The sequence below is a fragment of the Lemur catta genome, chromosome 7 (genome assembly GCF_020740605.2).
Source record: "Lemur catta isolate mLemCat1 chromosome 7, mLemCat1.pri, whole genome shotgun sequence".
In the NCBI taxonomy this organism is placed as follows: Eukaryota; Metazoa; Chordata; class Mammalia; order Primates; family Lemuridae; genus Lemur; species Lemur catta.
The window spans coordinates 55,893,008-55,908,278 of record NC_059134.1 but is presented as its reverse complement, the minus strand read 5'-3'; the positions used below and the strand labels follow the sequence as shown (position 1 = coordinate 55,908,278).

At 61.6% G+C, this 15,271-nt stretch overlaps 2 protein-coding genes across 3 annotated transcripts in view; both read left to right on the top strand.

Moving 5' to 3' along the window:
* Positions 1-15,271, top strand: part of CAPN5 (calpain 5) — a 54,160-nt gene that overhangs the window by 17,728 nt on the left and 21,161 nt on the right. Inside the window, exons 1-3 of one of the 2 annotated variants that reach the window (XM_045557298.1) lie at positions 306-439; positions 637-837; positions 7,691-7,822. In XM_045557298.1, the coding sequence (XP_045413254.1) occupies positions 673-837; positions 7,691-7,822 (297 nt within the window). In that variant the 5' untranslated portion in view covers positions 306-439; positions 637-672. Of the gene's footprint in view, positions 1-305; positions 440-636; positions 838-7,690; positions 7,823-15,271 lie in introns of those variants that run through there. The other variant, XM_045557297.1, reaches the window with a different exon arrangement.
* LOC123642308 (olfactory marker protein) lies at positions 12,364-13,441 on the top strand. The gene has a single exon (XM_045557299.1). It carries the CDS (start codon positions 12,364-12,366, stop codon positions 12,853-12,855), a length of 492 nt encoding a protein of 163 aa, XP_045413255.1. The 3' UTR covers positions 12,856-13,441.

The window sequence follows — 15,271 nt, the reverse complement described above, 5'->3', positions numbered from 1 at the left end:
GGGGCCCTGGGGAATGAAAGGAGGGTGAGGGCACCGTGGGCCTGCTGCTACAGAATTGGAGACCTGTTCCCGAGGTGCAGACCGGAGGGCGGCGTGCTGGAAGGGGGCCTGAGAGAATGGATGACCAATGTCTGGGGGTGCCTGGGACAAGGTCCTCCCACACTGGGCAAAAATGTGCTGCTCTCTAGAGGCGAGGAGAGAAACCCGGAGACGCACGCTGCTGTTTTTCTGTGGGTGTGACATCAGCCACGGGGCACCTGGGGTTGGCCACTCGTCTGATTCAGTCTGGGAGGTCTAGGGAAGGCCGGTCAAACACAGGGAGGAGGGTGGTGGGTGTGGCCCGGCCAGCCCTGAGTTCCGTGTGCTGCTGGCCTGCGGGCCTGTATTACCCCTGAGCATCAGGAACGAGGCAATCCAGGCTGTGGCATCTGGCCAGTCGGTCCGTATCCCCGTTCTACTTCGTACCAGCTGTGTGACCTTGGGCAGGCCTCCGCCCCTCTCTGAGCCTTCCCTTGCCTGTGTGATGGGGATGACGTTGCCTGCTTCACAGGGCTGCTGGGAGAGGACACACGGGCCCCGTGCACAGCAGGGACCCCAGGTACTCAGAGGTGTTGGTCTTCTTCCCTTCCCGTCCAGGTGTTCCTGGCTCCCCTCCCTGGGGCAGCGGCCACCATGTTCTCGTGCGTGAAGCCCTATGAGGACCAGAACTACTCAGCCCTGAAGCGAGCCTGTCTGCGCAGGAAGGTGCTCTTTGAGGACCCCCACTTCCCCGCCACCGACGACTCGCTCTACTACAAGGGCTCCCCAGGGCCCACTGTCAGGTGGAAGCGGCCCAAGGTCAGTGCCTGGTCTTGGCTGGAGCTGGGACAAGCAGGCCCAGACCCACCCACAGGCTGAGTGTGCAGGGGCCCAGGCTGGGGTGGGGGTGGGGAGCCATCCTAGGCCCCAGGCTGATGAGAAGGTGGAGGGGCTGGGGCTGTGGGATTTACTCTGGATGGAGCGTGGAGCACGGGCCCTAATCCCCCGGCCACCGCTGCCCACCAGGCCCTCATCTCTCTCTGGACCCTGCCACCCTGCCCCCTAGCTTGTTTTTGGGATAAAAATGAGGTGATGCGGATGTGTCTTTTTTTTAGTAAAATGTAGAGTGCCATTCACCTGTAGGACTTTACTTTCCTGGTTATTATCGTAATGATTTTGAAACAGTCATTTGTTGTCTAATGAAAAGTATTTACAATGATTAGTCAATAATAATAACAGTAGTAAAAAATAATAGGGCCTCATCACAGGGTTGTTGTGAGGATTAAAAGAGGTAATGGGTGAGGAAGTCTGCATGGGGCCTGGTCACGATGAGCCCTGTAGTGTCTCTCTGGCTGCTCCTGACCCGGCCTTGCTCCCTGAGGCTAGAGTGTGTGAAGCAGAAATGTTCGGCCCTGCGGTGTGACTTCATCCTCCTGAACCCTGATTCCTCTCCTGGGTGATGGTCTCAAGTCCTTTCCAACTCAAAAATCCCGTGGATTTGCTTGAGCTGCGATTCTAGAGGGGTAGAGAAACTGAGGCCAAGAGGGAAGCTACGTGCCCAGATCACCTAGGGAACCACTAGCAGGAGTAGACTAGACCCAGGGGTCCTGCCTACCCGGGTCCCACCTCCCTGACACCAGATAAAGGGTCCTTGGTGCCTGTGAGCTCAGCCCCAAGAGCCGCAATAGAGTCTGGGCCCCTGCACTGGCCGTGCGGGACGCCCGGGCGCCTCCTGGCCTGGCCACAGAGCTCTGCCTCTTGGGCACCCTCCCACGCCTTCCTCCCTCTCCTTTGTCCAGTGGGTGGGGGAGGAGGCTAGCCTCAAAGGGCCTTTGTGAGGCCTTGGGTGCGGGGAGCAGGGGGTGGACACTCGAGCTCTCTGCCCTCCTCTAGCTGCACTGCCTACTGTCCCCATCCTGACCCTGTCCTGCCCTCTGGCCATCACCCAGACTACATTTTAATCCATGGCTCTAGAAGGATGCTGGTGAGGCCTGGCTGGGGCAGGCTGGGCTTGTTGCGGTGAGAGGAGGAAATGCCAGGCTGGCCGGCTCAGGTTCCCCTGCTGTGTGACCTGCTGAAGTCACCTGCCCTCTCAGTGTCCTGCCACACACCTTCACTGCCTTCCTCGCTCGTGCCCTGCCCTGCCCAGACCGCAGAGCCGCCCCTGCCTTGCACACGGAGGCAGGAGGCAGCGTGTGCTGGTCGCTGTTGAGACGGCTGTCTGAGTGGGGCCCAAGGGCAGCATTAGGGGCCAACTCTCGGTCGGGGCAGTTCAAGGCCAGGCACAGGCTGAACTGCGGTGGGTGCGGAGGTGAGACTGCGGGGAACCCTGCGTGTAGGCAGGGCCTGCTGGGTCTGCGGTGGGGCAGGCCCAGCCCGGTGGGCTGATCATTAACTCCCAGCTGCCTGACCGGCCAGGAAGGTGAAACTTTGGCCTGAGGCAGCCGTGTTTCTATGGAGTTTCACTTCCTGGTCCTGTGACATAACTGTTTACAAATAGAACAGGGAGCCAGCTTTTTCTGCAGCCTCCTGTACTGCCCTCCCCTCCAGCTCCTTCTCTCTGAGTTGGTCCTTGTCGCTTGCTCCTCCTACTTGGACCTCAATTTCCTCATCTGTAATTGGGGATAGTAATTCTTTTTTTTTAAAGACAGAGTCTCGCTCTGTTGCCCAGGCTGGAGTGCAGTGGTGTCATGATAGCTCACTGCAACCTCCAGCTCCTGGGCTCAAGCGATCCTCCTGCCTCAGCCTCCCAAGTAGCTGGGACTACAGGCACAAATCACAATGCCCAGCTAATATTTTTATTTTTTATAGAGATGGGGTTTCGCTATGTTGCCCAGGCTGGTCTCAAACTCCTACCCTCAAGCAACCCTCCTGGCTTGGCCTCCCAGGGGAGAGTGATTCTTGCTGATCGTGGTTTCTCTTGCCCGCCTTCTCCTTGCCAACCCCGTGTTGGGGACCCAGAGCCACCCTGCATGGGACGTCTCATCTCCTGTGGACTCGGCAGGTGGCACTAGGCCTTGTTCTCTTCAGTCCCCACGCAGGGCACCTGCCTAGGGCCGACACCCCTGCCCCCACAGGCTCATTGTTTTTTTGTTCTTTCCAGTACAGTGACTGTCTGCTACCTCCCCCACGGGCCTGGTCAGGGAGATAAGACCTTCCTCTTCGCTCAGGCCCAGGGCTCCTTCAGCCCACGGAGCAGAGTGTCCCCCATCCAGCACTCTGCCTCGCCCACGCTTAGACATCAGCCTGGCGGCCCTCTCGTGGAATGCAGAGGGGACATGTAGGGGTCCTATGAACACACGTCAGTTCTGGAACCTCCCAGATTTCTCCCCAGGCAGGCTGGTGGGCCCCAGCCCCACTCGCCTCAGCGTCAGGCCTTTCCATGCCGCAAAGCAAAGCAGGCAGCTTGTGGTGAGGGCTGGCAGCCGGGGGCACACCCAGCCATCTGGGCCTCTGCCCTGCCCAGGAATGGCCCCCTTCCGGGCATGTGCTCAGAGAAAGAGTTCAGTGGGGTCAGGGAAGGCGTCCAGAGGAGGTAGCCTGGAAGGGTGGGGACTGCCCGGGGAGGAGGTGGGGGCAGGGCGGGAAGGCCAGTCTGTGGCAGAGGGGCCGGGCCACAGGCTATGACTCCTGAGAACACTGCCCTTGCCAGTCCCAGGCTGAAGTCCCGCTTGCTTCTGGGCCTCAGTTTCCATAGTTGCCTAGTCAATTCCTTCTGTGGCCTTCGATTCCACGAGGGAGGTGACTGGGTGAAGGCGGATGGACAGGAAGGGGGTGCAGGTGGAAGGAGCCTGTGCAAGTGCAGCCCAGGCCTCGCTCCCACCTGCTGCCCTGCTGCCTCCTGTTTGTACACCAGGACTGGAAACCTGAATTTCTTGTTGTGCCAAGTAGGGAGGTTTGGGCTGTGGCCTGCATCTGGTGGAGCTGGTCTCACCGGTGGGGGGTGCTGAGGAGGCGAGAGGAGACTGCAGGTGCAAAAGGCTGTGCCCTAGAGGCATGTTGACCAGGAAGTGGTCAACTCCAGCCCTCCGGCCCCCACTCAGTCCAATCCTGCATGTCACTTTGTCCTCCCTCCTCCCAGGGAACCGTCTGCGGCTCCAGTGGAAGCTGCCAAGCTTTGCTAACCGTGGATGTGGGCAGAGTTGGGCGTGGCCGCTGCCCGGGGGCTCCCAGGCTGGTGGAGGAGGCCCAAAGGCAAACCTAGCGTGGACGGGATGGAAAGGTGCACAGGAGCTGGGCGCCCCGAGGAGGGCCCTGTCAGAAGCAGCTGCTGTCTGGCGGTTGTGGCTAGACCCCGCCTTAGGGCATTTGGAGTCCCTGTCCCACTCCTGAGCCTCCTGCCTCCCAGCCCTCTCCATGCCTGCCGTGCCAGTCACCGCCTCCAGGCCTCCTCCTCTGATCTCTCTAGCCCCTGCCGTCACAGTTCTGCTCATGTGAAGGGTGTCAGCATCTGGATCCTTCTCAAGGGTCCTGCCTGTGGGGAGGGACCCTCCCTAACTCAGTCTGTGGCCCATGTCCAGCCAGTGGCAGAAGGGCAAACACTGGTCTTGAGAAGCCTGGCTTCTTGGTGGCAGGGGTGAGGGCCTGGGCTCCCCTGACCCCTTGGTCCCATTGCTGGGCTTAGGACAGGTACAGGGAGACAGGTGAAGGAAGGGTGGCTTTGTCACCCATAAAACCTAGCCTATCTGGAGGCTGTGGAGCTGGAATGCCTGAGTTTGAATTTCAGTTCACCTCTTCCTGTGTGGCCCTGGGCAAGTGACTTAACCTGTCTGTGCCTTGCTTTCCTTGTCTGTAAAAAGGGGCTGCTAACAATACCTGTCTCCCAGAGCTGTTTTGCTCAGTGCCTGCGACAGAGCAGGTGCCCAGTCGTTATGAGCTCTTTCTGTGGTTGTTCCTTTAGAGGTGGCCCCAGGTGGCCTCTGGATTCCAGGGCAGACCCCAGGTGCCGCCAACCTCAGGTGGTTTCTCTAGGTTAGAGCTGGGAACCCTGAGCCTCTTCTGGCAGTGGGGACACCCCCGGCCACCTCCTCCTCCACCTGCTCCCTCCCAGGCCGCCCGACCACCCCCAGGTCCCCACTCTGCCCCAGCAGGTCAAGGGTGTGGAATCCAGGAATCCCTGGGCTCGTTTCTCCCCCCCCCCACCCCCGCTGCTCCGTGGGGAGGAGCCCTGGGTGGAGCCTGGCAGACCTGGGTTCTGTCCCATTCACTTGTTTGCCTTGTGACCTTGGATGTCACTGCCCCTCCTGGGCTCAGCCTCCTCCTCTGTGGAATGGGGCAGTCACATCTCTGTCACAGGGCACTGACTGGGAGGATCTGCAGTGGAGGGACACCTTGGAGTCACCTTCCGCTACAGACCTGGGTGACACCAGGCAGTGGCTGTCTCTCTTCCCGTGGCAGGATGTGGCAGGGGTCTTCCAGATATCAGAGCCCCCCTCCCACCCCCGTCCTGCCTGCCCTTGGGGCCTCAGAGAGGCAGCAGCTAAGTCCTAGCTTGCTCTGGTCGGAGGGCTGGGAGGTAAGATGAGGGGCAAGACCCTTCCTCCTGGCTGTGGCTCCTGAGAGGGTGCCCCGGGGACAGCGTGAGAGCAGGCAGCCTCACTGGGTTGCCCAGGCCTGTGCCCTGGGGAAGCTCCCTGGCAGTCCGGCCCTGGGTCACACTGCAGTGCCACCTGGAAGGGACCACTCCTGCCCTTGGGGGGTTCTGGCCCGTTTTCTTGGCACAGGGGTGGCAGGAGTCCCAGACACCTCAGGGGGACTGAGGGCCCTTTGTCCCATTTCCCTTGCCAAGTGCCCCACCTCCATTACCTGTGAGGTCCCCACACAGCCCTGCAGGGATGACCGTTCATCTGCTTTGCACGGGGGAGGGAAATGGAGGTCCAAAGTTTGCACAGCCGGTAAACTGGGAGCAGGAATTCAGGTTCCGTCTTCCTGCCTCTGCCGCCCTCTGCTGGCCGCCCGCGCTGGGACCTCAGAGCTCTTGTGCTTGGACTAGCTCAGGAGCACCTGCGGACATGGAGGCAGGGCTGCTGCCCTCCTGCTCGTGCTGTGTGGCTGGGGCATGGCATTTGGCTTCTCTGGGCCTCAGTTTCCTCGTCTGTAAAATGGGCATCTTGCCCACCGCTCAGCACCATGGCGAGGATGGATTGTGGTTCCAGTAGGATGCCCGGTACACGGAAGACACGTCTCAGTGTTTGCCTCCTGCACCCTCTGCTGTATCCACACCCCCTGCTTGGTGAGCATTTGCTCCCTCTCAGCTTGGCGGAGTGAAGGTGCGGACGGGAGAGGGGAGGGGCCTGCTGGACACGGGTGGCACACGCACGCCACAAGCTGAGTCCTGGACTGGGCGGGGGAGGCACCAGCCTGGCCACTGGGCCCACGTCAGGCACAGGCAGGCACGTGGGGGCTCTGGAGGTGTCTGCGTGGCTCTGCTGCCCTGGCCAGGGCTGGGGGCCGTGCCAAGCACTGTCTGCTGCCCCTGCAGAGATCTACCCGCCCAGGCTCAGCCTGCGGGTGGGATGTTAGCAGCTGCGGGGACACAGGGTGAGCAGCCCTTCCCGGTCGTGTCTCTTGGTGCTGGAGCCACCCGTGTAGGTCTGGGCACAGCATCCCGGCACCTGAAAATTTAAACAGACTTTCATTCTCTTTGGGTCAGGCCCTGGGCTTGGCGCTTTGCATATACTGATTCCTCGCCAAGGAGGAATTATTGTTCCCACTTGATAGATGAGAAAGCTGAGACTCAGGCCAATTGCAGAGTGAGGAGCGGGAATTCAGTCTCTAGGCTGAAGCCAAACGCTGTGCTTTTCCCACTCGCAGCGCTGCATCACAGGGGGCTTTTAAGGAAAAAAACCCAAAGCGCAAAGAGGTGGAAGCCCAGGTGCAGAGGGTGGTGGTCCTGGGGCCCACCCTGGGCTGGCTCTCTCCCAGTGGACAGAGCAAGGGGCTCCTGGAAATTAGGAAGGGCTGGGCCTGCCAGCTGCCGGTTGGGCATGACTCACTTCCCTGCCCGGCGGCTGCCCCTGCCCAATTCCCTGGAGCAGCCCCTCTGGCCACGCCTGCCAGTCTTCGTGGAAAATCAAAAAGGAGGAGTTTCTGCCCCACTTGGGCATTGCATGCTGTGTGCCTTTGACAAGTCACTGCCCCTCTCTGAACTCCCATTCCTCATCCACGCAATGGGATGACAGCCAGCCCCATGCTCCTCAGGCAGCGTGAGGATCTGCTGAGACCGCACTCGGGAAGTGCCACACGGGGCCGGCCCCTCAGCTCCCCGCCCTCCCCTCACTTAGTGTCCATGATGTGTGACTTTGGTGTTTGTCCCATCCCTGCACCCCCACACCACTTCCTCATGACTGGGCCCGAGGGCTGTGGGTGCAGGAGAGTGAGGGGGACTGAGCCCTTGCTGGTCGGGGGCACAGAGGGCGGGAGGAAGGCGGTGCCAGGGTCCTTCCGCAGAGTTCGTCCCTCGGCAAACCTTGGGCAGAAGAGCGCCCTCCAGCCAGGGAAGGGGAGGGGGCATTCCAGGCAGGCCCTGGGGGAGCAGACAGGCCACGTGGGGCCCCCTGGTCTGCGGGGGAGGCAGATGAATTTCTAGGCTGACAATGAGGTCTCCTTTCTGCTGTGACAGACATCCTTGTGCCCCTCAGTCCCTCATGTTCTTCCCTCACCTTCCCCGCAGGACATCTGCGAGGACCCGCGCCTCTTTGTGGATGGCATCAGCTCCCACGACCTGCACCAGGGCCAGGTGGGCAACTGCTGGTTTGTGGCAGCTTGTTCGTCACTCGCCTCCCGGGATTCGCTGTGGCAAAAGGTGAGGCCTGGGGCAGGGTGGGTTGGGGGAGCGGGGGTGTCAACACAGCCTGCGCCCCTCGCTGCCAGACAGGTGTAGCCTGAATGCGTCAGGATTGCCTTCCCTCCCCCACCAGCTGGGGGTCCCAGGGGCAGGTGCTGGGAATCTGTGCAGCTCCCAGGGTGATTCTTGTGCGTCCCCTCCCCGCTGTGGGGGACCCACTGTGTCCCTGAGCCACTTGGTGGAACACACCCTTGTGAAATGTGGAAGCTGCCGGCAGTGTGGAGACACCACTGAGGAGGCTCAGGAGACCCCTGCCAGTAAGCTGCTGTGTGATTCGGGCCAGTCGCTGCCCTTCTCTGGTCCCCACTTTGCCCAGCTTCGTATTTCCTGGTTGCAAGCTGCTGGTGCTCCAGACCAGGGCCGAAGGGCTTGAATTGGAAACAATGGGCTCTGGTCCTGCCAGCTCGTCCTCCTGTGGCAGCACTGGGCAGTGCGTCCCTTAAATCCGGTGCTCAGAGCTCTGTTTCTGGGGAGGCGGGAGGCGGAGGCTGCGGTGGAGCCAGACCCTGGCTCCCTGAGGAATCACGGGCAGGGAGGGCAGGGAGAGACACAGGTGCTGCCCCTTGCTCAGCCCTGCCCTTCCTGCTCTCCCTGGGAGGGGCTGGCACTAGGCCTTCCAGCGCTGGGCGTCTGCGTGTCCTGGGCTCAGGTCTGAGTCCCAGCCACCCCACCTGACAGCTTTGTAACTGGCCTCAGGTTACTCGTCTGCAGTATTAGGAGGATCGGAGTAGCTGTCTCTCGGGGAGCGGTGAGGGCGAAACGAGATGCTGTACTTAAAGCACCGTGTGCCATGCACTCAGTGAATGGCGCCAGCATTGTGGTTACTAACGTTTTAGAACACGCGGGTGTTCTGTGCAAACCGGGCACAGGAGCAAAGCAAGGTTTCCCTCGTCCTCCGAGGTGTCCCTCATCCATGAGAGGGAGCTGTGCCCCCGGCTGAGGCTGGGGCTGTGGGAGCTGCCCTGTGCTCATGGCTCAGCAGGTGTGTGACCTCTGAAAGGCACCCGAGGGTGGGCATCCCTGGGGCTGGCCCCGGATGGTCCTGCTATAGGGCACTCGGGGTCTCAGCAAAGGCCACTGTGGCAGCCTGTAGACGTGGGCACTCCTGGGGTGTCAGAGCTGGAAGGGCCTCGGAGAGCCACATGTGGGATCATGTCGCCCATGCGCCTCGAGGCCCAGAGAAGGCCAGGGCATGGCCTGTTCTCCCAGTGTGGGGCCGGTCCCCACTCCCCAGCTTCCAGGCTGTGACCCCATTCTCCCAGCCCAGGTCAGTCCCCCCATCTCGGAGCCCCAGCCCAGCTAGGTCAGGGCTCAGTCTGGGGCTGGAGGGCACCTGGGAGTCCTGCAGGACGGGGCCCCACTTCCTGCCCTGCCCTGTAATTGCCTGTTTATCTGTCATCTCCCCTCTGGAGGTGAGCTCCCCGTGGGCAGAGCCGGCCCAACTTATATCTTCCTGCCAAGCCCAGCGGGGACCTGGCACAGAGAAGGCTCTGGAGAGTTTTGGGTACGCAGCAAGCTCCTCCCCAAACTGTCGGGCCGAGCTGCTGACCAGCTCCACAGTTGGCCTTGGTGCCCCGCAGCTCCTGCGGCCGTTGGTGGGGCAGGGCCTGACTCCCCGGGTCCTCTCCTGGGAATGGGCCGGCCGATCACTTGCAGGTGGGCCCCTCAGCTGGCTGTGTGTCCCACCAGGGCCTGGCCCCAGGCAGGTCTGTGCAGCTCCCCAGCCGGCCAGTGGGACGGGCCCAGGACTCACAGGTGGGGGGGTTGTCGTGGATGCAGTGCCGCCTTGGGCAGGCCCGTGTGTATCTCTAGGCCAAAGGTTCCTACTGCAGAGCATGGTGGCACCTGGCCTGGCTGGTCTCTGAGGCTGCCAGGGCCAGGGGGCTGGTCTCCAGCAGCTGGAGTCCCCAGGGGCTGAGTGTTCTCGGCTAATTGCTCTCTGCCTCCTGTGCCGATGTGGCCATGGCCCCCTGGGGGCTCATTAACTGCCTTACCTCCTCTTCTGTCCCTGCTGGCCACCCTGTTTGTTGTCACCCCTTGCCTTGTGGGCCTGTTGCCCTGCAGGGCCTCCCTGCCCCGCCCTGTTTTCTCCATGGAGGGGCAAATTGGGGGCTGCTCAGCACCCCTGCCCCACCCTCCCCACCCCTACTTTTGGGACACTGAGCCTCAGACTCAGGGCCACCACACCTCAGCACACATGCCCCTCTGGGAAGCCACCCTTACCCCCATCCTTGAGGCTGCCTGGGGCTGGTGCGTACAGGATTTGAAGCCACCCAGACCTGCAGGTCGGTCCCCCTCTGCCCAGGTGAGACCAGGCCTTCCCCAGGGGCCCCGTGTCCTCGGTCCCTATCCCTAAGGGTCCAGTAATAGGGGGTCTTCTTCCCCAGTGCTGCTTCCAGACATGACTCCCCCATGCACGTGCCTGGCCCCTGCAAGCCACCTGGCCCCTCCCCCAGCCCACTGTAGTGCTGTCCCCTGCCAGTCACCCAGCCCCAGAGGGCCTGGCACCTCCGCTCCCCCAGCCTGTTCTACCCCAAGTCCTGCTGCCTCCCAGGTTTACTGTGTCTGTGTGTCGGTGTGTCTGCCTTCTTCCACCCCGTCCCGTTACCATGGTCTTAGTTCTTGGTTTCATCTCCATCAGCCTTCACCTTCAGCCACCTCTGTCACTTGCCATCACAACCCCAGCCTGGGCCTAGAACTGCTCTCCCTGGAGGTCTTCAGGCAACAGCTCCACCTCTCCCACCTCACCTCCCAGGCCTCTTGCTCACTCCCCAGCCCTGACACCCTGTCCCTAAACCTCATTTTGGCCCTGGCCAGTGCCATGTACTGTCTCCCCACCTGTCCACCTTCCTCTGTTATCCTTGGGCCCCGTGGTCCATCACACCACCTGTCCCCTTGTCAGTCATCCATCCATTCATCCAGCAAGCGTCCCTGAGGCCTCCTGCGTGGCAAGGCCTATTCTGGGTGCTGGCTTAGAGTGATGGACAAGACCCAGTCCCTGCCCTCTCAGGGCTTCCACATTGCAGGCAGAAAGTAAGCACACATACAAATAAAAAGCAAAATGCAGTACCAGGAAGGGTAGAAACAGCTCCTCCTTAGGGAAGAAAGAGAAGCCCCCCACCATAGCTCCTCAGCCAAGTTGTTCCCCCTCCTCTGCCCCTGCAGCTGCAAAGTAAAAGGTTCTGTGAGGGCCAGACAGTTTAACATGCAGCATGTGGTTCTCTATAACATTCTTGGGGAATTGCTGCCAGTGGCCACCAGAACTGACCCCAGGGCTTGGGGGGGCGCCCCTGCTGTTCGTGTAGCCCATGATCCCACCGATTTACTTAGCCTGCATCTAGCAATTTGACTGTGCTTGTGGTCCACTTGACCCTTCAGATTGTTTTCAGTTGTTACACCTTGTCTTGTGACTCTGTCCTCTTTTCTGTGTTGTGGCAGAGGCCCCTCTCCCCAACCCGCCAATTACACTCACACACTCCAGTTCTTCCATTTGCCCTTTACAATAGCCGAGCTCCTGGTTCCACCTCAGGCGCTGGAGATAGAGACTTTGCCAGATTCTTCCTTGGCCCCAGGTCTCCTGGGGGACACTGAAGATCAGTGCAGGGGGAATGAGTGGTGGGATTTTGGCAGAAGTGAAACTTGGTCACGTGGCTGCCATGGCTAGGGCTGAGGCAGGGCCAGCAGGCCAGACCTCTAGGTCAGTGACTGTCAGCACAGCCCCAGGCCACAGCATGAGTGTCACCTGGGAGGCTGGTAGAAATGCAGATGCTGGGCTGGTCAGAGACCTGTTAAGTCAAGAGCTCTGGGACGGCCCAGCAATCTGTGTTTCGAGTTCTGCAGGTGATTCTGATGCTTGCTCAAGTCTGAGAAGCAGGGGTCTAGGTGAGAGATGATGGTGGCTGGGCTGAGGTCCTGGCCGTGGGAATGCAGGAGAAGGTTCCAGGCTGTTTGGGAAGCAGAATCGACAGGCCTTGGCAATTGGGTGTGGAGGAGGCAAGGGAGGCTCCATGGTTGGCTTGGGTGACTTTGGATCTCAGATCAAGAGAGTCCTCTCTGGCCTGTGCTCTCCGGCACCCTCCTTGCGGTCTTTGGCCTGTGTCCCCGCAGCAAGCGCGTGCTCCGCTCTGCCCTCCCCGACACTGCCCGTGTGACATGCTCCCATCTTCACAGCCAGCCAGCTCCCAGCCGTCCCTGGTAGTCAGGGTGGTTGCCACAGCAATTGACATCAGCGATGTGGTCCCTGCGGAGCCTGCCACCCTCCCGCCTGCCTGTGGTGCCTGCATTCTCGCTCAGCAGGAGCGGAGAGGAGGCAGGTGGGGATTCCCGCGCCCCCACACACCCTGTTTTGACAACTGGGTTGGGGAGGGGAGGAGGCCAGGGGAGGGCGGAAGGGTAGGCGGGGCCCCCTCTGGTGGCCTCTTCTCTTGGCGGCCGAGGCCCGGCCTATTTGGCTCCTTGACGTTGGCGGGAGCAGCAGCAACAGCAGCAGCACTTGGGCCATGGCGGAGGACGGGCCGCAGCAGCCACAGCTGGACATGCCGCTGGTCCTGGACCCGGACCTGACCAGGCAGATGCGGCTGCGCGTGGAGAGCCTGAAGCAGCGCGGCGAGAAGCGCCAAGACGGCGAGAAGCTGCTGCGGCCGGCCGAGTCCGTGTACCGCCTGGACTTCGTCCGGCAGCAGAAGCTGCAGTTCGAGCGCTGGAACGTGGTGCTGGACAAGCCAGGCAAGGTCACCATCACCGGCACCTCGCAGAACTGGACGCCCGACCTCACCAACCTCATGACGCGCCAGCTGCTGGACCCCGCGGCCATCTTCTGGCGCAAGGAGGACTCGGATGTCATGGATTGTAATGAGGCTGATGCCCTGGAGTTTGGGGAGCGTCTGTCGGATCTGGCCAAGGTCCGCAAGGTCATGTACTTCCTCATCACCTTTGGCGAGGGGCTGGAGCCCGCCAACCTCAAGGTCTCCGTGGTGTTTACCCAGCTCTGATGGCAGCTGCCCGCTGCCACCCCTCCTCTCGCCCCTTGCCCCTGCCTGTACCTCCTGTCCACAGTGCGTTTTAGGGGACATTCTTCTAGCTGCTCAGCCTGTACCCAGCTTGGCCCGAGGCCCCCTGGGTCCCACGTCCTTCCTTCTCTCCTTTTCCCTGGTGCCAGCGCTCCAGCTCACAGGAGGGAGAGTCCAAGGCTCCACGGTCTAGAAGCTGGACTGGCCGCCGCCGCCGCTGCTGCTGTAGACTTTAGAGGCCTGGTCGGGGCTGGCGTGGCAGATGGGGAGGCCGTCGGCATCTGCCTTCTCTCGGCCTCATTGTTGGGGAGAGAGACTGAGAGAGACCAAAAGAGACAGACAGAGAGAGAGAGAGAGAGAGAGATCCAAAGAACCAGCCACCCATCTTCCTCCAGAGACGGGGAGACAGAGATGACGGGAGCAGCCTTGCTGGGGACTGCAGAGCCCCACTTGCTGCCCAGCTGGCCACAGTGCCTTTGCCGAGGCCGTGTCTGGAGGTCAACACCAGCCTGGGGCCCCTGGAAGGCACTGCTCCTGGCACCAGCCCAGTGTGGTCCCACGATGCCTCGGCCGCCCTGAGGACGTGGGGCAGGGTTGCTATGGGGGGGATTGGGGCAGTGGGGAGTGGCTGGCTCCTGGGAGGCTGTGCAGGCCCAGCTCCGGCTCTTCGGAGCATGACGTTGGGGGCGAAGTGGAGGGGGGAACATGAAGGGTCACAGAGATCTGCCCGTGCGCATACATAGATATTGAGAGAGAGCATGCTGTATGCACGTGGATGTATTCTAGAAGTCTATACCTGCCCTATGAACAAGTCTGATTTTCCATTATCTGTTGTCTAATTGCTGCTGGTTCAAGGGTGGCTCTTAGCGGGGTCTGGGTCCGGAGGACCCTAGTGGGGAGGCTTCCGAGCTAGGAGACTCCGAGGGTCGTGTAGTGAAGCAGGGAGCAGTCCAGTAAAGGGTTTCCCTCTGCCTGGGGAAAGCTGGGTAGAGGGGTCCAGGGCCCAGGAGTTGGACACAGTGGATTCCCTGGGGCCTCGGTGTCCCCTGCTGGGAAGCCAGGCTGTTTTGAGCTCACAGGTCAGGGCAGGTGAGTGTCTCATCCTAAAACATTTGTTGGCATCTTGGGCTTCTTTAGTGGAGCCGGGGGGCTGCAGCGGGGGAGGCCTGGCAGGCAGTTATGGTGGCTGATGGTCGGAAGTGGCAGGAGGTGGCAGAACGCAGGCCTGCGAGGTCATCAGGTGCAACCCACTCTCCAGACAGGGAGGGTGCGGCACAGTGACCAGCAGGCTCAGTTCTGGCCCCGAGCCACATTCCCTTCCACACTGCACGGGCCCAGGGAGTCCCCTTTGAACCGGTGGCCTGACCTGCCACCTGGCATCAGCCAAGGGCACCTCAGCAAGTGTCTCAAGGCCAGCCCTGTTTTGTCCCTGGCCAGCCAGCGACGTGCCCATGACATTTGCTGTCATGAAGCAGAGCCAGGGGGAAACCCAGGCCCTGGGCACAGAGGCGCCGAGGGCTGGAGCTGGGGCTGCTGGGAGGGCAGGCCCCGACCTCGGGTACACGAGGAGGTTCTGTCGGTGGGAGGTTGGCTCCTTTCTCAGCTCACAGCTCTGGGGCCTGTTCCGGGACGTGCCTGGAGTCCCGCGCTGCCTGCCTGGCTCTGCACTGGTGACTGCGGGAGCCAGCCCATGGGCGGTGGCCTGCCTTCTGCCACTTGGCTTGACTTCTTCCAGCAGCTCTGGGGACCCTTTTAGTTCAGACTGCCTGTCCCCTATGCTGTCCCACCCCATCTGCCCTGGGGGGCCGAGTGCCTCTGCTGTGCCTGCTGCAGGTCCCCAATAAGCCCGTGTGCCCTTGCCTCGGTGGTGTGCAGTCTGTCGCCGCGGGCACCCCAAGCCCCCACCCCAACCTGCCAGCAGCCCTGCCTGGTGCCTGCCCCCCTGGCCCTGGGCTTTTTCCCACACTCCCCAGCCCTCCTCCCACCAGCTTTCAGGGATGAAGCCCAGAAGACTCAGGTGGCTGGTTGAGGCCAGGCTTGGGTTTTGCCCCGTCTCCCAATGCCCAGCCAGGAGCCACCACCCCTGTTTCTCCATAGCCCCAGACCTACCTCTGTAGGGGGTGTGGAGCGAGCCGTGCTGAGGCCACGGGGAGGTGCTGCCTGGGCTCTGTCACTGGGGGTGGTGGGGTGGGAAGGCGCTGAGTGCTCAGTCTCCAGTCTCCCTCCCCTGCAGGGTGGCTGGGCTGGGGGCAGATGGAGCAGCAGTAGCCCCTGGGGTGGGTGGGGCTGGGCCTGTGTCCAGTTTAGTCTGGCCTTCCTCACCGAGTTGCTGTGTGTCCTCAGGCAGCCCCTGGCCCTCTCCCAGCCTCAGACTTCACAGAGGGAACGGCCTGGTTCT

What these genes read in the sequence shown, in the direction of transcription:
- LOC123642308 (XM_045557299.1), top strand. Translation starts at nt 12,364, where the DNA reads ATGGCGGAGGACGGGCCGCAGCAGCCACAGCTGGACATGCCGCTGGTC.